The sequence below is a fragment of the Eleutherodactylus coqui genome, chromosome 10, assembly GCF_035609145.1.
Source record: "Eleutherodactylus coqui strain aEleCoq1 chromosome 10, aEleCoq1.hap1, whole genome shotgun sequence".
Classification (NCBI taxonomy): Eukaryota; Metazoa; Chordata; class Amphibia; order Anura; family Eleutherodactylidae; genus Eleutherodactylus; species Eleutherodactylus coqui.
The window spans coordinates 42,479,551-42,503,453 of NC_089846.1; the positions used below are offsets into that span (position 1 = coordinate 42,479,551).

General features: G+C 50.9%; 1 protein-coding gene across 1 annotated transcript; it reads left to right on the plus strand.

Annotated features, from left to right (window-relative positions):
- The first annotated feature begins 315 nt into the window (after window positions 1–315).
- On the plus strand, window positions 316–19,913 carry SNX12 (sorting nexin 12). Its single transcript, XM_066580895.1, has 4 exons — window positions 316–580; window positions 15,836–15,931; window positions 16,580–16,704; window positions 18,580–19,913. The coding sequence occupies exons 1-4, from the start codon at window positions 416–418 to the stop codon at window positions 18,680–18,682; spliced, it is 489 nt and encodes a 162-aa protein (XP_066436992.1). The 5' UTR covers window positions 316–415; the 3' UTR covers window positions 18,683–19,913.
- Window positions 19,914–23,903: the final 3,990 nt, after the last annotated feature.

Here is a 23,903-nt window from a genome sequence, read left to right on the forward strand (position 1 = left end):
TCTGGCCAGGCAGTTCTATGAGAGCCTCTGCCATCCATCTACCCACCTCTCATAATGAAAAGTTCCATCACAAACACATTATTGGGGATTTACTAAGCACAATACAATTATTTCTCCCATTTCCCCTCCTTTATAGTTTTCCTATTATTACAGTCCGGCACATCGATAAGAAACCCTTTTTTATGGTTTAATGTCATTGCAGCTATAGACCGCGTGTGAGCTGGGACTGCCGTACGGTGAGGCGGAGCTCCGGCCCCGGAACCTGTGTACGGCATAACACAGAGACACGCATGCGCAGCGCCTTAGAAGCTTCAGTCTTGGCTAGCGCGCAGCGCCTCGTACTACGCATGTGCGGTGCGGACTCTGGGCCGGGTGTGTCGGTCCCGCGGTCTATTGGTTCTGGTTTCCGGTCAGTATGTCGGACGCTTCGGTGGCGGATACCCGCCGGCTAAACTCCAAGCCTCAGGATCTAACGGACGCGTACGGGCCGCCCAGCAACTTCCTGGAGATCGACATCTTCAACCCACAGACAGTGGGAGTGGGACGGAACCGGCACACGATGTACGAGGTCCGCATGAGGGTGAGTGCTCCGGGCGTGGAGGGAGGGGGCTCTGCCTGCACACATGGGTGCATGCATCTCCAAGTGCCCTCTGGAGAGCCATACAAGAGGGTGGCACCCAGAGAATGGTGCCAACCTCACCTGCAGCAGAGCAGCCTGTCACCCAGGGGGCATATTTGTGCCCTGGTCACTGTCACCCAGAGAAAAATGCCCACCTCACTTGCAGCAGAGCAGCCTGTCACCGAGGGGGCATGTGTGCACAGATCCCTGTCACCCAGAGAATCGTGCCCACCTCACTTGCAGCAGAGCAGCCTGTCACCCAGGGGCATGAGTGCCCAGGTCCCTGTCACCTAGAGAATGGTGCCCACCTCACCTGCAGCTAAGCAGCCTGTCACCCGGGGTCATGTGTGCCCAGGTCCCTGTCACCCAGAGAATGGTGCCCACCTCACTTGCAGCAGAGCTGCCTGTGACCTGGGGGCATGAGTGCCCAGGTCGCTGTCATTCAGAGAATGGTGCCCACCTCACCTGCTCCATAACTGCTGTCACCTGGGGGCATGTGTGCCCAGGTCACCGTCATTTGGAGAATTTCTGCCCACCTTACCCGCAGCATACCAGCTTATCACCCGGAGAATGGTGCCCACCTCACCTGCAGCAGAGCAGCCCGTCACCCAAGGTGCACGTGTGCCCAGGTCTTCGTCACTGGGTGACATGTGTGCCCAGTTCCCTGTCACGCAGACGTGGCATGTGTGACACTAGAGCTATATGCCAAAAGTATTAAGTATTAAAAGTGTGCTCTATTCACGAGGACTGTGTTGCCCGTGCCTGCCCTTGGCACCCTTGTGCCAGTTTCCCCCTGATCAGTAGAAGTAGTGTAAGAGCAGGAGATGTATCTTTGGGCACTGGCAATTCTTGCAGCTGGCATGTGCTTGTCCATTATTGATGGAGCAGTAAGTGCCCGGCCCCCAGAAGATGGCACTGCGCTCTAGTGTTATTGCGCTAATTACTGGCATGAAGCGTCATTGATTATAAACCTTTTTGCTTCCTCCATCATCCTTATCGTTGGAAGAATGATCAGAATCGGGCAGCTGGGTGTTTAGGCAGCGGGCACACCCCACCCGCCTGATAGGGCATGGAAGCTGGCATGCGGGTCTGGAGCTGTATAGCTTGTATATGCAGCACATAAGGATATTGTGACCCGTGTGATAGTCCTTGTGGCGTCCGTGTAACTATCTTCCTGGAGGGCCTTATTCACACGGGCGATTTGTTAAATCCGAGTTCCATCTGAAACTTCCGGAACTCGGACCCATTACAGGGGATTCTGGGCAACAACTACTGATTCATCATTAGTTCATCAATAGTTAATTGCCGGATATCTGCCGCCTGGGATCCCCGGCAACGATGTGATCGCCCGGTCAGCACAGTGGGTTGGGGACGGCAGCGGAAGCGCCCCATCACTCCCACCGCTGCCGCCGGTCCCATTGAAAATAATGGGCGATATCGCAAAAAGAAAGTAGATGCTGTGATTTTCGTTTTCACGCAGCATCGCAGGGGTTAAAATATGGCCAATGGGAATGAAACCATTGAAAGTCATTGGTTTCATAATCGCGCGTCTCACTCACTCTCTCCGATCGCGCTGTTTTCTCGCCACTGTGAAGCGGCCTTACAAAGCAATATAATGCAATACCATGGTACTGCATTATATTCTATGAGCGATCAAATCAAACAATCTCAAGTTCAACTTCCCTCTGGGAACTGAAAATAAGGTCGTTGTGGCTCATCTGTCGCCACTTTTTTTTCATCAATTTCACAAATTTTTCACCAATACAAATGCATAACAAAAAACCCACTATTTCTTAAAACTCCTTTTTTTTGTTGTTTCTGCAAAACATAAATATTTAAATTATTCAGGTTGCATAAACACAGCGATAACCTGCGGGATTACGCTGCTCGCACCGGCTGCTTTGTGCTGCCATGAGCGTGGCGTCCCGAGCGTCTCCGTGCTATTCGCGGTACGACGCTCCCATTTATTTCAATGGGAAACGTGGTTTTCGAGCGCCGTCTGTTCTATTCTTTTACGGTTTTTAATGCGCCTCATCACCCATCACAGTAATGGGCTGCACTTAAAAGCGCTGTGACACGCGTTCGAAGACGCCACTGAAAATCCTATTAAAATTCAATGTTTTTGAGCGGCGTCTGACTGAATGCGTGAGAGTGGCCTTATATACTCCAGTGGTGACGGGTGACCCACAAGTAGCAAAAATAATACTGAAATGAGTTTAAAAAAAAATAAAAAAAAAGAAAATTAAGATTATTAGAAAAATAAAACGTACGTTTAAAAAATAACTTAAAAAAACCTTTTCTCATAAACATCATAAATAAATCTTACACCCCCCCACTCCCTAAACATTGGATTTTTATGGATGCAGTAAAACCAAATCTATCAAAGTAACGCATATTTCATTATTTACTGCGTACGGTGAATGTCGGAAAAAAAATATTTAAAAAACTCCAGAATTGCACTCTTTAGTCCCTCTTGTCTCCAAAAGTCGTACGTACTCCGATAGAAACTACAGGACATCCCGAATAAACAACGAGCCCTCACACTAATATGTCGATGGAAAAGTAAAAGTGGGAGACGGCAGCAGAAAATCATTTTTTTTTTCCAAAAAGATATAGTTTTTAAAAAAAGTGGTGCAGAAATATACACATTTGGTATCCTAGTAATCGCAGTGACCCGTAGACGGGCCTCCTGCCCACGGGCACGCACGGAATCTGAGTGCGGATTCCTGCCGGGTCCGCAGACAGGAGGCAAAAAAAAACATTTACTCCCCTGTCCAGACGCGGCGCGGGTCGCCTCTGTTGTGGCCGGATCTTCTTTCTTCTGCATTGGATGCGTCCGAAAAAAGGGTGTGGCCTAAATTGTGGCCAAAAAATGCACCAAAATGTTGATACGGTTTTTGGTGTAAACGAAGCCACCTAAATGCTGTGATAAATGCGGCACATGTTAATAGTCCGGTGTGAGCCTGTACTGTCTAACTTCTAGACCGTTTTAGTAAATAAGTCACATGTCGTTTTTTATACACACACACACACACAGATTAATTGCGCACGGTTTGCCGTCGGACATGCGCTGTACAGAACTTTCTTTTTTTTTTTCAACCCCCTGCTTTTCCTGTGGAATCCGCGACCTTTCCACAATTAAATTGAGGAAGGGCTGTGGATTGGACAGCTTTCATTGACTTCAGTGTAAGCCATCCACGCGGAATCCACAGAAAAATGAAGAATGCTGTGTTTTGGTTTTTTCCCTCCCCTTCCCCTCCACTTGTGGAAAATGCAATTGGTTTCCACAAGATTGCAGGAAAAATCGATTTCCCGTAGTATACTATGGGCACCATTTGCTGTGGATCTGCATTGCAGACGCCCGCCGTGGATTCCGAAGAAATATCTGACCGTGGGCAGAAGTCCTTAAATTGCATGAATTGGGCAAATGATTTAATTTTTTTTTTTCATGCACATGAAAAACCAGTTACACTCAGATGACGTTTGTGTATAAAAGGGGCAAAAACTGAAGGAAAATGCTTCTATACGTACAGTGAAATCTGTCAGGTCTTCACTGACCAAAATCGCAGTTGTCCGTGTGAATCAAACTACTAATGACAACTCGTCCGTCCGTGCGTTTGTGAGTAACTTGCATGCTCTGCCCCTCCTCACATGACGGCGACGTCCTTCATCCCCAGTGAGAGACTTACATGTTCCACCCCTGATCACATGACAGTAGCATCATCACAGGTCCTGTACGCACACGGCTACTGTACTGCTATGTATTCGTTAGTATTCCATAGCAACTGAGGCCGCCGGGGGTTTGTATTCCCCCCCTAATCTGCACAAGGATGCAGGACCCTTGACGTCACTGTCATGTGATCAGGGCCCCTAAGTCATTCACTCGAGCCGGCGCTGGCTCTTATGCCGAGTGAGAACCTCACGATTGTCGCTTGTCATTGACCTACGTTTAAACTGAACGATAATCGGCTCCGACGCCTTTAATGGAAGCCGATCGTGCAGGAACCGCGCTGAAATGGAGCCTACTGCAATGTTTTTTTCCCCCAGACCACAAGGTCCACAAAGCAAATCCACATGATTTGATTCTATTGTGGACGCCCATGATTCCCTATGTTTGGCTTGTACTGCGGTTCATCCACAATTCAGATCCGCCCATGGACATTGGGCTTAAATAGGGCATTAGGCTACGCCACCATCAGAACAGCCCTGCGACCTTGTAAACTAATGGAGGTGAATGCGGTCACATTGTAGCGCACAAGTTGCCTTAACCCGAACCTCGTAAGAAATCCGAACTCGTCTTTCTAGCAATGGTTGTAGCAACTTGTGAGCCGCGACCGATCGGTCGGTTTGGGATGTGGAGGCCGGGTCAACGCCTTGAACTCTTTATAACATTCTTCAGTGTTCCTAAACAAGTTTTGCAGTGTGGCGAGGCGATCATCATCCTGCCGGAAGACGCTACTGCCATTCGGTAATGCCATTGCTATGAGGCGGTGGACTCGTTGGGCCACGTGAATGCCAAGGTTTCCTTGCAGAGGGGCATCACACCGCCTCTGTTGTCTATTCCCCATAGTGTATCCAGGTGCCATCTTTTCCCCAGGTAAGCGATGCACACCCAGGCACCCACGTGGTTACAGGAATACACCATTTATCAGACCACCTTTCTTCATCGCCCTATGGTCCAGTTCTGATGCTCATGTGCCCATTGGTAAGCGGTTTTAGTGGTAGATTGCCCATGCCAACCCCTGTCTAACTGATCTGTAGCTAGAAAATAATGGGCGATTCTTGAAGAAGGATCCCACAAATAGGTCATGCTGTAAATGTATTCTAACCCAGACTATTGGTCCGAGAGAAAACTTACTTGCGTATTAAACCATTGAAATGAATGGGCTCTTCTCGTGTGTGAGTTCTGTCCATCTCGCGTGTGTGAAAATCACCGGTGTAAATACATTTCCTGTGCTGTCACTTAGCGATGACGCGGGTATCCGCAGCCCATATGCAATGTTAATTGCATTTGGGCTGGGGTAGGACACCTCCATTGACTTCAATGGAGGCTGTCTGCAGCAAAATAGTGTGCTGCTATTTTTCTTCCGCTCGCGGAATACGCAGTTCGTATTCGCATTTGTGAAGGAAAAATCAAAACTATATACCTTTCAATACTTGCATTTTGTCGCAGAAAGTCCGTGGGGACGGCGATCACAGATTCCGCTATTAGAATCCGTTCGTGTGAGACCGCACCAAATTCCACTTCAAAATCCGGACCAGATGCTTTGGAAACTCCACAGCAAAGCCCGCACCGTGTGGATATACCCTATGTATTATACCCTAATATATCCCACCCCATTGACTGGCAAGATTGTCATGGGATAATGTCATTCACTTCACCTGCCGGCTGTTGGCCGATCGGGGGATGTTTGTCATTGTACTATGTAATCATCAAATGGCACCGAAGCCACTTGCACGGCGCTATGCGATGCCGCTCACGGGATGCTTGTTGGATGCGCCGCTATGCGATGCCGCTCACGGGATGCTTGTTGGGCGCGCCGCTATGCGATGCCGCTCACGGGATGCTTGTTGGGCGCGCCGCTATGCGATGCTGCTCACGGGATGCTTGTTGGACGCGCCGCTATGCGATGCCGCTCACGGGATGCTTGTTGGACGCGCCGCTATGCGATGCCGCTCACGGGATGCTTGTTGGACGCGCCGCTATGCGATGCAGCTCACGGGATGCTTGTTGGACGCGCCGCTATGCGATGCCGCTCACGCGATGCTTGTTGGACGCGCCGCTATGCGATGCCGCTCACGCGATGCTTGTTGGACGCGCCGCTATGCGATGCCGCTCACGGGATGCTTGTTGGGCGCGCCGCTATGCGATGCTGCTCACGGGATGCTTGTTGGACGCGCCGCTATGCGATGCCGCTCACGGGATGCTTGTTGGACGCGCCGCTATGCGATGCCGCTCACGGGATGCTTGTTGGGCGCGCCGCTATGCGATGCCGCTCACGGGATGCTTGTTGGGCGCGCCGCTATGCGATGCCGCTCACGGGATGCTTGTTGGACGCGCCGCTATGCGATGCCGCTCACGGGATGCTTGTTGGATGCGCCGCTATGCGATGCCGCTCACGGGATGCTTGTTGGGCGCGCCGCTATGCGATGCCGCTCACGGGATGCTTGTTGGGCGCGCCGCTATGCGATGCCGCTCACGGGATGCTTGTTGGACGCGCCGCTATGCGATGCCGCTCACGGGATGCTTGTTGGACGCGCCGCTATGCGATGCAGCTCACGGGATGCTTGTTGGACGCGCCGCTATGCGATGCCGCTCACGGGATGCTTGTTGGACGCGCCGCTATGCGATGCCGCTCACGGGATGCTTGTTGGGCGCGCCGCTATGCGATGCTGCTCACGGGATGCTTGTTGGACGCGCCGCTATGCGATGCCGCTCACGGGATGCTTGTTGGACGCGCCGCTATGCGATGCCGCTCACGAGATGCTTGTTGGGCGCGCCGCTATGCGATGCCGCTCACGGGATGCTTGTTGGGCGCGCCGCTATGCGATGCCGCTCACGGGATGCTTGTTGGACGCGCCGCTATGCGATGCCGCTCACGGGATGCTTGTTGGACGCGCCGCTATGCCATGCAGCTCACGGGATGCTTGTTGGGCGCGCCGCTATGCGATGCCGCTCACGGGATGCTTGTTGGGCGCGCCGCTATGCGATGCCGCTCACGGGATGCTTGTTGGGCGCGCCGCTATGCGATGCCGCTCACGGGATGCTTGTTGGGCGCGCCGCTATGCGATGCCGCTCACGGGATGCTTGTTGGGCGCGCTGCTATGCGATGCCGCTCACGGGATGCTTGTTGGGGGCGCGCCGCTATGCGATGCAGCTCACGGGATGCTTGTTGGACGCGCCGCTATGCCATGCCGCTCACGGGATGCTTGTTGGGCGCGCCGCTATGCTATGCCGCTCACGGGATGCTTGTTGGGCGCGCCGCTATGCCATGCCGCTCACGGGATGCTTGTTGGGCGCGCCGCTATGCCATGCCGCTCACGGGATGCTTGTTGGGAGCGCCGCTATGCCATGCCGCTCACGGGATGCTTGTTGGGCGCGCCGCTATGCCATGCCGCTCACGGGATGCTTGTTGGGCGCGCCGCTATGCCATGCCGCTCACGGGATGCTTGTTGGGCGCGCCGCTATGCCATGCCGCTCACGGGATGCTTGTTGGGCGCGCCGCTATGCGATGCCGCTCACGGGATGCTTGTTGGGCGCGCCGCTATGCGATGCCGCTCACGGGTTGCTTGGTGGGCGCGCCGCTATGCGATGCCGCTCACGGGTTGCTTGGTGGGCGCGCCGCTATGCGATGCCGCTCACGGGTTGCTTGGTGGGCGCGCCGCTATGCGATGCCGCTCACGGGTTGCTTGGTGGGCGCGCCGCTATGCGATGCCGCTCACGGGATGCTTGGTGGGCGCCGCTATGCGATGCCGCTCACGGGATGCTTGTTGGACGCAGAAAGTCCGTGGGGACAGCAATCAGAGATTCCGCTATTAGAATCTGTTCGTGTGAGACCGCACCAAATTCCACTTCAAAATCCGCACCAGATGCTTTGGAAACTCCACAGCAACGCCCGCACCGTGTGGATATACCCTATGTATTATACCCTAATATATCCCACCCCATTGACTGGCAAGATTGTCATGAGATAATGTCATTCACTTCACCTGCCGGCTGTTGGCCGATCGGGGGATGTTTGTCATTGTACTATGTAATCATCAAATGGCAGCGAAGCCACTTACACGCCGCTATGCGATGCCGCTGACGGGAGGCTTGTTGGACGCGCCGCTATGCGATGCCGCTGACGGGAGGCTTGTTGGACGCGCCGCTATGCGATGCCGCTGACGGGAGGCTTGTTGGACGCGCCGCTATGCGATGCCGCTGACGGGAGGCTTGTTGGACGCGCCGCTATGCGATGCCGCTGACGGGAGGCTTGTTGGACGCGCCGCTATGCGATGCCGCTGACGGGAGGCTTGTTGGACGCGCCGCTATGCGATGCCGCTGACGGGATACTTGTTGGACGCGCCGCTATGCGATGCCGCTCACGGGATGCTTGTTGGACGCGCCGCTATGCGATGCCGCTCACGGGATGCTTGTTGGACGCGCCGCTGTGCGATGCCGCTCACGGGATGCTTGTTGGACGCGCCGCTGTGCGATGCCGCTCACGGGATGCTTGTTGGACGCGCCGCTGTGCGATGCCGCTCACGGGATGCTTGTTGGACGCGCCGCTGTGCGATGCCGCTCACGCGATGCTTGTTGGACGCGCCGCTATGCGATGCCGCTCACGGGATGCTTGTTGGACGCGCCGCTATGCGATGCCGCTCACGGGATGCTTGTTGGACGCGCCGCTATGCGATGCCGCTCACGGGATGCTTGTTGGACGCGCCGCTATGCGATGCCGCTCACGGGATGCTTGTTGGACTCGCCGCTATGCGATGCCGCTCACGGGATGCTTGTTGGACGCGCACCTATGCGATGCCGCTCACGGGATGCTTGTTGGACGCGCACCTATGCGATGCCGCTCACGGGATGCTTGTTGGACGCGCACCTATGCGATGCCGCTCACGGGATGCTTGTTGGACGCGCACCTATGCGATGCCGCTCACGGGATGCTTGTTGGACGCGCACCTATGCGATGCCGCTCACGGGATGCTTGTTGGACGCGCACCTATGCGATGCCGCTCACGGGATGCTTGTTGGACGCGCACCTATGCGATGCCGCTCACGGGATGCTTGTTGGACGCGCACCTATGCGATGCCGCTCACGGGATGCTTGTTGGACGCGCACCTATGCGATGCCGCTCACGGGATGCTTGTTGGACGCGCACCTATGCGATGCCGCTCACGGGATGCTTGTTGGACGCGCACCTATGCGATGCCGCTCACGCGTTGCTTGTTGGACGCGCACCTATGCGATGCCGCTCACGGGATGCTTGTTGGACGCGCACCTATGCGATGCCGCTCACGGGATGCTTGTTGGACGCGCACCTATGCGATGCCGCTCACGGGATGCTTGTTGGACGCGCACCTATGCGATGCCGCTCACGGGATGCTTGTTGGACGCGCACCTATGCGATGCCGCTCACGGGATGCTTGTTGGACGCGCACCTATGCGATGCCGCTCACGGGATGCTTGTTGGACGCGCACCTATGCGATGCCGCTCACGGGATGCTTGTTGGACGCGCACCTATGCGATGCCGCTCACGGGATGCTTGTTGGACGCGCACCTATGCGATGCCGCTCACGGGATGCTTGTTGGACGCGCACCTATGCGATGCCGCTCACGGGATGCTTGTTGGACGCGCACCTATGCGATGCCGCTCACGGGATGCTTGTTGGACGCGCACCGCTATGCGATGCCGCTCACGGGATGCTTGTTGGACGCGCACCGCTATGCGATGCCGCTCACGGGATGCTTGTTGGACGCGCACCGCTATGCGATGCCGCTCACGGGATGCTTGTTGGGCGCGCCGCTATGCGATGCCGCTCACGGGATGCTTGTTGGGCGCGCCGCTATGCGATGCCGCTCACGGGATGCTTGTTGGGCGCGCCGCTATGCGATGCCGCTCACGGGATGCTTGTTGGACGCAGAAAGTCCGTGGGGACAGCAATCACAGATTCCGCTATTAGAATCCGTTCGTGTGAGACCGCGCCAAATTCCACTTCAAAATCCGCACCAGATGCTTTGGAAACTCCACAGCAACGCCCGCACCGTGTGGAAATACCCTATGTATTATACCCTAATATATCCCACCCCATTGACTGGCAAGATTGTCATGAGATAATGTCATTCACTTCACCTGCCGGCTGTTGGCCGATCGGGGGATGTTTGTCATTGTACTATGTAATCATCAAATGGCAGCAAAGCCGCTTACACGGCGCTATGCGATGCCGCTCACGGGATGCTTGTTGGACGCGCACCTATGCGATGCCGCTCACGGGATGCTTGTTGGACGCGCACCTATGCGATGCCGCTCACGGGATGCTTGTTGGACGCGCACCTATGCGATGCCGCTCACGGGATGCTTGTTGGACGCGCACCTATGCGATGCCGCTCACGGGATGCTTGTTGGACGCGCACCTATGCGATGCCGCTCACGGGATGCTTGTTGGACGCGCACCTATGCGATGCCGCTCACGGGATGCTTGTTGGACGCGCACCTATGCGATGCCGCTCACGGGATGCTTGTTGGACGCGCACCTATGCGATGCCGCTCACGGGATGCTTGTTGGACGCGCACCTATGCGATGCCGCTCACGGGATGCTTGTTGGACGCGCACCTATGCGATGCCGCTCACGGGATGCTTGTTGGACGCGCACCTATGCGATGCCGCTCACGGGATGCTTGTTGGACGCGCACCGCTATGCGATGCCGCTCACGGGATGCTTGTTGGGCGCGCCGCTATGCGATGCCGCTCACGGGATGCTTGTTGGGCGCGCCGCTATGCGATGCCGCTCACGGGATGCTTGTTGGGCGCGCCGCTATGCGATGCCGCTCACGGGATGCTTGTTGGGCGCGCCGCTATGCGATGCCGCTCACGGGATGCTTGTTGGACGCAGAAAGTCCGTGGGGACAGCAATCACAGATTCCGCTATTAGAATCCGTTCGTGTGAGACCGCGCCAAATTCCACTTCAAAATCCGCACCAGATGCTTTGGAAACTCCACAGCAACGCCCGCACCGTGTGGATATACCCTATGTATTATACCCTAATATATCCCACCCCATTGACTGGCAAGATTGTCATGAGATAATGTCATTCACTTCACCTGCCGGCTGTTGGCCGATCGGGGGATGTTTGTCATTGTACTATGTAATCATCAAATGGCAGCGAAGCCGCTTACACGGCGCTATGTGATGCCGCTCACGGGATGCTTGTTGGACACGACGCTATGCGATGCCGCTCACGGGAGGCTTGTTGGACGCGCCGCTATGCGATGCCGCTGACGGGAGGCTTGTTGGACGCGCCGCTATGCGATGCCGCTGACGGGAGGCTTGTTGGACGCGCCGCTATGCGATGCCGCTGACGGGAGGCTTGTTGGACGCGCCGCTATGCGATGCCGCTGACGGGAGGCTTGTTGGACGCGCCGCTATGCGATGCCGCTGACGGGAGGCTTGTTGGAAGCGCCGCTATGCGATGCCGCTGACGGGAGGCTTGTTGGACGCGCCGCTATGCGATGCCGCTGACGGGAGGCTTGTTGGACGCGCCGCTATGCGATGCCGCTGACGGGAGGCTTGTTGGACGCGCCGCTATGCGATGCCGCTGACGGGAGGCTTGTTGGACGCGCCGCTATGCGATGCCGCTCACGGGATGCTTGTTGGACGCGCCGCTATGCGATGCCGCTCACGGGATGCTTGTTGGACGCGCCGCTATGCGATGCCGCTCACGGGAGGCTTGTTGGACGCGCCGCTATGCGATGCCGCTCACGGGATGCTTGTTGGACGCGCCGCTATGCGATGCCGCTCACGGGATGCTTGTTGGACGCGCCGCTATGCGATGCCGCTCACGGGATGCTTGTTGGACGCGCCGCTATGCGATGCCGCTCACGGGATGCTTGTTGGACGCGCCGCTATGCGATGCCGCTCACGGGATGCTTGTTGGACGCGCCGCTATGCGATGCCGCTGACGGGAGGCTTGTTGGACGCGCCGCTATGCGCTGCCGCTCACGGCATGCTTGTTATACACTTAAGTAATTGCTTTGTTCTTTCCTCTCTCTCAGACTTCTTGGCTTACTTAATTTAAAAGGCAGTACATTTTTCTTCTGCCATTCCTGCCTATAGCCGGCCAGACAGATTGTGAAAGTCAGCCAAACGCCAACTTTGGCAGTGCCCGCTGATAATCTTGGGCTCTGTTCACACTTTTGTCAACACATTTGTCTTATGTGATGGGAGTAAAGCCCCTGGCATAAACTCTTGGTGCACATAGGGCCTCGTTCACCAAGACTAGATCATAAGATTGCCCTTTTTGGCATGTGCCCGGCTGGTGGGCGTCAACATAAGGTCATTTTTTTTCTTTCTGTATTAAAAATTGTAATCTGCAGCGCTATACATATAGGTTGGTGCGATAGAATTGGGCCTCCTGTCCACGGGCAATTCTGCATTGCGTTATCCGTGGTAATAAGCCGCACGCGGGTAACGCAATGGACACTTTCCATAGGATAGTTATGGAAAGTGCAGCCTGATGTACACGAGTGGATAGCCGCCGAGATTTTCTGCTTGCGTATAAAAATCGCGACATTCTGCGATTTCCCATGATGGACCTATCATGGGAGAGCAACACCACAACATACAGTGGGGGAAAAAAAGTATTTAGTCAGATACCAATTGGACAAGTTCTCCCACTTAAAAAGATGAGAGAGGCCTGTAATTGACATCAGAGGTAGACCTCAACTATGAGAGACAACATGGGAAAACACATCCAGAAAATCACATTGTCCGATTTTTAACGAATTTATTTGCAAATTATGGTGGAAAATAAGTATTTGGTCAATAACAAAAGTTCATCTCAATACTTTGTTATATATCCTTTATTGGCAATGACAGAGGCCAGACGTTTTCTGTAAGTCCTCACAAGGTTAGCACACACTGTTGCTGGTATGTTGGCCCATTTCTCCATGCAGATCTCCTCAAGAGCAGTGATGTTTTGGGGCTGTCGCTGGGCAACATGGACTTTCAACTCCCTCCAAAGGTTTTCTATAGGGTTGAGATCTGGAGACTGGCTAGGCCACTCCAGGACCTTGAAATGCTTCTTACGAAGCCACTCCTTCGTTGCCCTGGCGGTGTGCTTGGGATCATTGTCATACTGAAAGACCCAGCCACATTTCATCTTCAGTGCCCTTGCTGATGGAAGGAGGTTTGCACTCAAAGTCTCATGATACATGGGCCCATTCATTCTTTCATGTATACGGATCAGTCGACCTGGTAACAGCCCCAAAGCATGTTGTTGCCACCCCCATGCTTCGCAGTAGGTATGGGGTTCCTTGGATGCAACTCGGCATTCTCTCTGCCAAACAGTTCTACTTTGGTTTTATCTGATCATATGACATTCCCCTAATATTCTTCTGGATCATCCAAATGCTCTCTATTGAACTTCAGCCGGCCCGGACATGTACTGGCTTAAGCAGGGGGACACGTCTGGCACTGCAGGATCTGAGTCCCCGGCGGCATAGTGTGTTACCGATGGTAGCCTTTGTTACGTTGGTCACAGTTCTCTGCAGGTCATTCACTAGGTTCCCCCGTGAGGTTCTGGGATTTTTGCTCACCTTTCTTGTGACCATTTTGACCCCATGGAGTGAGATCTTGTGTGGAGCCCCAGATCGAGGGAGATTATCAGTGGTCTTGTATCTCTTCCATTTTCTAATGATTGCTCCCACAGTTGGCTTCTTCACACCAAGCTGCTTGCCTATTGCAGATTCAGTCTCCCCAGTCTGGTGCAGGGCTGCAATTTTGTTTCTGGTGTCCTTCGACAACTCTTTGGTCTTCACCATAGTGGAGTTTGGAGTGCGACTGCTTGAGATTGTGGACAGGTGTCTTTTATACTGATAACAAGTTCAAACAGGTGCCATTACTGCAGGTAATGAGTGGAGGACAGAGGAACCTCTTAAAGAAGAAGTTACAGGTCTGTGAGACCCAGAAATCTTGTTTGTAGGTGACCAAATACTTATTTTCCACCATAATTTGCAAATAAATTCGATAAAAATCAGACAATGTGATTTTCTGGATGTGTATTCTCATGTTGTCTCTCATAGTTGAGGTCTACCTCTGATGTCAGTTACAGGCCTCTCATCTTTATAACTGGGAGAACTTGTACAATTGGTATCTGACTAAATACTTTTTTCCCCCATGTAAACGTACATCATGGCTTTGCGCAACCAGATGTAAAGTTTGTCACAAATATAACCCAGGGTCAGCAGCTATATCGATGCCATTAGTGATAGGTCTCAGCTGTAGCAGCTAGGCTCAGAAGTACCTCAGATCCCACCCATTTAACCCCTTAGATGCTAAGTCAATAGCCCCCGCGAAATTTAAGGAGTTTAACAGAGGGCAGGGGGTTCACACTGTAAACCCCTCAGCACCCCTGAGAAGTGCCGATGAGTTGTCATAGCAACGGTCCTAACAAAAGCCCTCTTTCTCCCGTGTATATTTGGCTATTAGACCTTGCCTAAAAGGCGTAATAGGTCATCTTTTAGTAATACGCCGCAATACAGGAGCAATCAGAAGATCACAGAGCTGATTCCCACTAAGTTATGGTGCTGTTTGGGGCCCTCTGATTCCCGTGCTGTCTGCCAGGAGGTCTACACGTGGTCTGAATATCCAACTTTTTTTAGACCGCTGTGCGCATGCTCTTGCATATACTTCTATGGTAGTGAACAGGAATCTCAAAAGAATCGGGGTTTCAGACTGCGCACAGACTTACCTGACAGGGAGCGGGTGAGTATAGAAAATACATCCCCCGACTCCCCGTCACCCCCACATACAGGAACATAGCTTAGTTTATGGTGCTGATGGGTTCCCTTTAATTCTGATGTTTGTGTTACAGTAAACTTGTTACTAATTCATTAGCCTTTTATGAAGGAGTTGGAAGCTTGGCTTACCGGCTCCACAGCTTTGGTCGAGCCCTAGGAATGGCCTCCAGGCCTGCTATGTATGGAAGCTTGCTTGGCACTGACAGGCATAATGCATTGCAATACAGAAGTATTGCTGTGTATTGTACAGGTGATCACATGTTCATGTTACAGCATGGAAACAACTAAAAGCAAAGTTCAACCTTATCAAAAGAATATATACATGTTCTGAAATAATTCGAGCTGGTGTAGATTTCAGCTATAACTTATCCTGGTTTCTGGCATAAATTATAGTAAATCTGATGGGTTGTGAGACCACGCCCTGTTTGCTTTAAATCACACCCACATTTTTAAGTGAGGCTCATAAAGGATCCAAGAGAAAGATAACTTGTGTGAATTAACCCTTTCAAATGACTGGGTTCTTCTCCTGTGCCAGTTCTGTCTGTCTCAGAATCGGTCAGGCTCTGTTACATTCAATCCCTGGGGTGTATTCACACTGGTGATTTAACCAAAGGAGAATCTCCTACATGGGTCATTAACTGTAAATGGGTGAAGCGTTAAGACGAATTGATTTCTCATTGACGTATTACTATTTATTCTTCTCTAGACAAATCTCCCCATCTTTAAAACGAAGGACTCCACTGTAAGAAGGCGGTACAGCGACTTTGAGTGGTTGAAGAACGAGCTGGAGAGAGACAGTAAGGTGAGTAAGCCGCAATGCCGGCGTTACCGTAGCTTCTCAATCTTGTTGCTTTGGCTTAAAGGGGTTTTCCAGTCAAAAATACTATTGATTACGCATTATCAGGAGAGGTCATCAATAGTTGATCAGCTAGGCTCGGCTGCTCGGGATCCCGACCGATCAGCTGCGCGGGCGCATGCTGTCACCGCCGCAATAACAGAGGTCGGAGCGGAAGCCTCCGCGTCTACCTCCTATCTAGTGGCCGGCTCTGGTAACTGCAAGCACAGCTCTCATTGAAATCAATGAGGGCCGTGCCGGCCACTACATGGGAGGTCGGCGCAGAGAGTTCTGCTCCAAATACACAGAGGTTGGAGCAGAAGCCCCCGTGCTGACCTCCTATGTAGTGGCCGGCGCTTGTAACTGCAGGCACAGCCACCATACGGAGGGTGGTGTGGAGAATTCTGCTCTGACCTCTGTTTATGTGCGCCGCTGACAGCTTGTGCCCGCACAGCTGATCTGGCACAATGGACCCTGGACGATCAACTATTGATGACCTATCCTGGTAATAGGTTATTAATAGTAGCTTTGACCGGAAAAACCCTTTAATCTCTTAAAGCACAGTAAAAAAAATATCCAAAAATGATTCGAGACATGTGTTGTGCATTCCTACAGATTGTGGTACCTCCATTGCCGGGCAAAGCACTGAAGAGACAGCTTCCGTTCCGAGGAGATGAGGGCATTTTTGAAGAGTCCTTCATTGAAGAGCGACGGCAAGGCCTGGAGCAGTTTATTAATAAGTGAGAACGATTTCAATTCTGTTTTAGTTTAAGGATCACTAGCAGATGATGAAGTGTCGATTACAATTTCCTCATGGATTAAAGGGCTATTCCCATCTGAGCCTTTTATGGCATATCTACATGATGTGCCATTAAAGTCTGATAGAAGCAGGTCCCATTTCTGGAACCCAAATGAATCTGCAGAGACCCCCATATGCGCCGGACAGAGGGGTCAGCATTAGAGAAACGGAGCAGCAAGTCTGTCTTCCATAGCTGCCATAGAAGGGAGTTCACTTCTGTAGTAGGTTCTGGAACAGCGTAAGACAGCCGCCTCGGTTGTTTCTGGAATATACAGAAGAGGTGGCCAGCACTGACGGGGGTATTTCCATCTGGCCCTGAAAGGCTGAGCTAGAAATGCCCCTTAAATATATTATGCCTTTTAGAATACTGTATAGATGTGGCATAAAGGGTTAAGTCAACCAAGTGCTCTCATATTTGCTTTGGCAAAAGGGTCCGTTTTAAAGAAACACTTCAGGCTAAACTAATATTATGTCTGTGATGGAGAAAACTTCTATGCCATTGCAACTTTTAAATAGGCCTTGGCAACCTGCCGGGTTGTGCTCCCGGCCCTTAATGCAGTCCAGCAAAAAAGAGCTTCCACTCCATCCTCTTCCTCCCATAACCATAGACTCAGAAGTAATCCAGCCCCCAGAAGTAGTTGTTTTACTGCAGTTGTGGTGATTTAGATAAACGGTCTTGTCACCAGAACCTTCCTGTGTGTAGTGACCTCTTCTTCCGCTTGTGTGGAGCTTGTTGACCACTAGACGCCTCTACGATGCAGAGAAGAGATGTCACTCCGTTACCAGAGTCTGAGGGGGGCGCATGATTGGGATGTGGGAAGCCGGATGGTTGTATCGATGTTTTCAGAGACTAAGATGTTGGTGACCTATCATCAGGATAGATCATCTATATCAGATCAGTGGGGGTGCACTGATCAGCTGTTTGAAGTGTGAGTGGCAATTACGTGAGTGCCATAGCCACTTCAGTGCTTATTAGAGATGAGCGAGTATACTCGCTAAAGGCAATTGCTCGAGTGAGCATTGCCTTTAGCGAGTACCTGCCCGCTTGAGACAGAAGGTTCGGGTGATGGCGCGGGGGAGCGGTGAGTTGCGGCAGTCAGCGGGGGGGGAGAGACAGGGAGAGATTTCCTCCCCGCTCTCCCCCGCGGCTCCCTGCCCGCCGCCGGCACCCGAACCTTCAGTCTCGAGCGGGCAGGTACTTGCTAAAGGCAATGCTCGCTCGAGCGATTGCCTTTAGCGAGTATACTCGCTCATCTCTGGTGCTTATCAAAAGCACAGCACTGTACGTTGTTATATAGGCTGTGCCTGATGTAGCCGCTCAGTTCCATTCACTTGAATGGGACAGAGCTGCTTTTAGGCCATGTGACACCACATGCTTGAGAAGAGGAAGAGGCCGTAGCACTTGCGTAGATGCCGTGGCTTCTTCAAACAGCTGATTAGTGGGCGTCCCAAACAGTGGGCATTCACCGATCTGATATTGATTATTTATCCTGAGGGTAGATAATTAGTATAGAAGTCCTAGAAAACCCCTTTATGATGAAGTGGCCAACCCCTTTAACATGTAGCATGTATCATAAACCTCTGCCTGGACAATTGGCAAAAAGTTTTGATTAGAAATCTCACTATTTTGTGTCTGCAGCTGCTATGCAGTCTTTTGTCTCTCCATGGTTACAGACTACAAACGAAACCTGTGTAGTCTGATGCTGCAGTCATGCCCACTAACTTACTGTACGATCCTCAAAGGTGGAGGCGGCCTTTACAGGTCTAAACGTGGAATAGTTTTAAGTGATGTAAAACCTTTCTTCTTCTCTTACAGGATCGCCGGACATCCCCTCGCTCAGAATGAGCGTTGTCTGCATATGTTCTTGCAGGACGAAACGATTGATAGAAATTATGTGCCAGGCAAAGTACGCCAGTGAGAGTTCTAGGCACATCCATCTCCTCCTTGCCCCTCACGCATCATTGCCTGCTAAATTTACATTTATTTTTACACTAAGTCTCCAATTGTCCCTTCTTTTGAAGACCCCATTCCGTCTTTCATGAGGCTATCCTGTGTTTTTACCTGTTTATATCACTGTCGTCTCCTTTTTGAATCTTACACTCAGTAGAATTCAAGTCTGTTCATTTCTATGCTCTTCCTTGCCCGGAGTTAGGGAGATGTTCATCCTGACCCACATCCTCTTAATCGTTAGCTCTACGAAATCCAGGCTATACTGATAGGTCCTCTCCCTGCCATGCATTATTCTCTCAGCTGAATGTTCAGAGGAGCCGCCATCAAAACTACTTCTGTTCTTAGTGAATATTCATAAATGGCCTGGAGCGCTATTTCAAGTGGAAAACTTTTTTTCTTACCTTTTACTAGTCCACGACTGGCAGATATTTTACTACATACAGTCTGTGACTTGTGTCCCAGGTCTGGAGTGACCGAAGTGTACGCTCCCTGCCCTCCCTGATCATCACCACAAGCACGCTGTTTATTTAATGCTCAACGTTAAGACATCAGATAAAGTTTAGGCGTCTATCTGCTGCACAACAAAAAATGTGTATTGTCTGATGTGTAAGTGGTTATAACAGATCACACCCTGCCCAGCTGAATCCAGCGTGTTTTTCAGAAAATGACTATTAAATGCTAAGCGAAGAATGTATCACTACATTGAAGATCTCATGTTAAAAGGTGTGGATCTGCTGGAGAAGAGATGTCGGTCTGTGTTCCAGGAACCCCCAAGACAAGTTACATTTCTGAGTTATTGAGCTGCAAGATGTTTACGCTTCGGGAATCTATACATTATCAGTATCATACAGAATTGTAATTCTGAAGTATGGGAGCATCCGGTTACCTGTCTGATCTGGACACACATGGTTTGAAGGTGGCCGACACACATGGTTTGAAGGTGGCTTTCAAACAACCTTTCATTGCTTAGCCATGTATGTAGAGAAGGGGGCATATTTATTAAGATCAGCTTTGGAATTGGCGGTCATGGTGGTGGCTTTTGGTTAAATGTTAAATTAGATGTGTCATAGCTGACACTGTGACCTCCTGCATGTGCTGACCAGTTATAACACACTCAGACTTGGGTTTATAAGCAACTTTGCTGCCTGTGTCCTTGTGCTGGAGACCATGTCCGTGTATATAAATATCTATATATGATATTCTGGCTGTGAGTTGTCACTGATTCAACTTTTTATTTATTTTTTTACTTATTTTTGACCTGTGTATGGGAAAAAACACACTAAATGTTCAATGCATAAACCTCACCCTTTGCCATAATCCGTGTCCCATTTGGCCATTAATGTTTTATATATCCCTTAGGCCGAATGCACACATATGGGTCGAATTCCAACTGCAAGGTTTCACAGCGGAATCAGACCCTGTGTCCCAGCAGTGAACCCCGCGTACCTGTTAGCTGTCCTCTCTCTCCACTGCAGATGTGTCGGCTGGCGCGCCGCCACACATGCGCTGTGCAGAGAATGATGCGCCTGAATGATCCATGATGACGCGGATGTGCGCCGTTTTCGCCGTGGGACGGACGGCTTCCATTCACTGCAATAGAAGTAGTTAGTGTGAGGCTCGCACTACAATAGGACATGCTGCGTTTTTTGTTTTTGTTTTTTCCTTCCTTCACAAGTGGAAAGTCATGGTTGGTTTCCGCTCGTGGGCATTGAAAAGCATTTTTCATAGCATGTCCTATTGACAGTATTTGCTGCAGAATCCGAACGCCCACTCCGGACCCCGCAGGGCAAATACGCCCATGTGCATTGGACCTTAAAGATTATTTAAGCTTCATAATAGTTCAGGGAAAGTAGTAGTAGTGTTAAGAATGTTCTGCTTGTGCATAACTCTGCAGCAGTAAAGCTTTTTGAGCTTAAAACTTAACTAAAGGTAAGTTCACAGATTTGCTGCTGATTTCGTACTGAAATTCAGCAGAAATGTACACTACAATGTAAGTGGGTTTTTACAAACTTACCACAAAAACAAACCTGGTGTGCAAGAGTAATGATGTGGATTTTGAGATCGGAAGAATGCTCTTTGTTTCGGAAATGGCGTGGATTTTCACCGCTGAATTTATTCATTGCAAGGCAGTGAGTGAATTCCGGGGTCAAAATCCACGTACCGATTTTCTTCGATGTTTACGTACCCCCCCCTTTTTTTTAAGGGCAATTTCGAGCTTCAGTTACGATTCTGGGATAACCCCTTTGTCAGCTAGCCACGGGGTAGGCAATGAGTGTGTGATTTGTGGGACCCCCATCAATCACGAGAACAGGAGTCCAATTTGAGTGTAGGCCAAAGACTGCGCTTGGATATTGAATAGCGCGGCAGTGCCTATGCGGAAGTGCTGCTTTGTTCAAGTGGGAGACACCGGACTACTGTTGTCGTGATAGTTACTGGCTGCAGCGGTGGAATCCCCTGCTATTAGATATCTTATGCTGCAGCTAGGTGATCACTTATGAGTGAGTCAATTCCTTTTAAAGGAGTTGTTCCAGAATTGCAAGTTTTGTGCTATCCACAGGATAGGGAATACTTGCTGATCTGTGCGGCTCTCATCACTGAGACCCCTGCCAATTTCAAGAACGGGGGTCCTGTGTCCCTTGTCTTCCTCATGGCGGATTTTCTGCACTCCTGCAGTGAGAAGACCGAGGAGGTCTCTGTCAGTACCATTTCCAAGGTCTTGGATTAAAGACGTGGTCTCAAGGCACCTATTACATGTACTGTCTTTAACACCATCACCTCCGTTTGCAGTGGGGTCGTGAACGATGACACTGGACTGCTATGGAGTGGGAACCAGCTTGCATTCAGCACTGAATCCAGGTTTAGGTTGGGTATTGATAATGGTTGAATTTGTGTCTGGAGACCTAGGGGTGAGCGCGTTATCAAGTAGGATAATGTTCGGCCGCACACAGCAAGGATCACAGGAATGCCTCCACACCATACTTTCATGGCCTGCCCTGTCACCAGATTTACCACCAATAGAATTTGGGACACCAACTTCAACAGCCTACAAGTTCTGCATGAGCTAGAGGCTGCCACAGCAAATGTGCACCAATTTGCTGCAGGATACCATACAGGACCTGCATGCCTCCATGCCCGCCTGTATCACATCTTGCAGCCAAGCTATAGGGGGACAACCGGGTATTGCAGCCTTCATGCTCGCCCGTATCACATCTTGCACCCGAGCTAGAGGCAGGCCAACAGGGCATTAGTGATATGGGCAAGCATGGTGTCTCATCTTGCATCCAAGCTAGAGGCAGTCCAATGGGGCACTAGAGACTCCATTCTTGCCCGTATCACCTCTTGCATCCAAGCTAGAGGCGGTACAACAGGGTATTAGAGCCTCCATGCCTGCCCATATCACATCTTGTATCCAAGCTAGATGGGGTACACCAGGGTACCAGAGCCTCCATGCCCACCCGTATCACATCTTGTAGCCAAGCTAGAGGCAGTACAACATGGTACTAGAGCCTCCATGCCTGCCTGTATCACATCTTGTATCCAAGCTAGAGGCAGTACAACAGGGTACTAGAGCCTCCATGCCCACCCATATCACATCTTGTATCCAAGCTGGAGGCAGTACAACGGTACTAGAGCCTCCCTTCAAGTCTTCAGTTTTCCACAATAAATTATCTTTAGTTCTTCAGAGCAATGGTAATGCTTCTGTGAGAAGCCCTGCTCCCTTTCCTCTGCACTACCTGCTAAACATGGCTGCTGATGGAGGGCCATGTGCCAAGATAAGTTCAACAGCCTCCATTGAGTAACAGTGTATGTGGCATAGTAGACTAGCACATATGCAGTGTTGAATTGTTCAGTTGAGGTCCCTGATGGATGGTTTTGGTCATGTGACTGTCAGCAGCCAACCGTAGGATGCAGAGATGGTGCTGGCTGTGCTGAAGCACCATGGGATGGATAGCACAGAGGAAGAGAGGTTGAAAGCTAAAAATGGTGACTCCATTATTAGATGGACAGACAGCGCCATCTATCAAAGACTAGAATAGTCACAGGTTTTTTGTCTTTTTGCCGCTTGAAGTCGACGACGGGTGACTGATTATTTTGAGGGGCTGATGAGGACACAGCAGTCACAGTGCACATTGCAAATAGTGATAGAATTAGAGGTGAAAGGTCCTTTTAAAAAAAAAAAAAAAGAAAAATGATCAAAACTAGTGGTTGTACTAATCTTGTTCATTCACAAAATTGATTGCTATGTGCAAGTTTAAGACCCCTATGGCTTTAGCAGTCTCTTCATGCTTTATATATAGAACAGATCTCTCTCTCTCCTCACCGCCGTCCCCCACAAGGTGCTCGGTCGAGTAATCAGTTACTCAACAAGACTGATGCTCGATCGAGCATCAGCCTTAAACGAGCATGCTTGCTCATCTCTATTGACAAGCTTTCGAACATGGCTCCTGGCGCGCTGGTTGGCCATCTCATAGCAGATGCTCCCAGAGTTTTGGACTCCATTTAACTAGTCTCTCTCCAGGATAGGCGGCTTTTTCTCTCGATGTCCAAAAGCCATTTCAATGTCCAAAAACTCGCTAGGTTTTACTATAATTCACAGTTTTGGAACCATCGCACGTATCTGTCCAATAAAGATACTTCACTTGTGTAACCATACAAGAAGCCTGTAGTGCAATTTATTCTGTTCTATATCCAAAGCTTTAAAAAAAATGATTGCAGAAACTTCAGCTGTAATCTTAGACCAAAGACTGAAAAATGTGTTTTTCTGACCGATACCTGTGCCACCCCACCAGGAGATTAGGCAGGTACACAAGTAGCTCAGGAGGTGGCGTAGGAAGGAGGCGTTTGGTTTTCTGGAGAATGGGGCTGACTTCTGTTGCCTACTGGTTCTACTGTAGGGTGCTGCATCTGAATAGAGAGGGTGAAGCTGTGCTTGGTGAGGAGATGGGGAGAAGTTTGGAGGAGAATTTGATATGATGGACTGAGGAAGGGTAATTACAGTATAGGAGGGGAACATGGGGGTGGAATAGTGGGGGGGTTTAAATGGTTAATAAGCACACATTTAATGTAAAAAAAAAAATCTAACTTACATGGTGTCTGATGCTAGAAGTCTCACTAGTAATGCTGACAAACAAAGTAATAACATCTAAGAAAAGCTGCGACATAGTAGGAATAACTGAGACCTGTTTGGA

What these genes read in the sequence shown, in the direction of transcription:
- SNX12 (XM_066580895.1), top strand. Translation starts at nt 416, where the DNA reads ATGTCGGACGCTTCGGTGGCGGATACCCGCCGGCTAAACTCCAAGCCT. An exon ending in TGTACGAGGTCCGCATGAGG is followed by an intron (nt 581 to 15,835) that starts GTGAGTGCTCCG and finishes ATTCTTCTCTAG; the next exon opens with ACAAATCTCCCCATCTTTAA. An exon ending in AGCTGGAGAGAGACAGTAAG is followed by an intron (nt 15,932 to 16,579) that starts GTGAGTAAGCCG and finishes GCATTCCTACAG; the next exon opens with ATTGTGGTACCTCCATTGCC.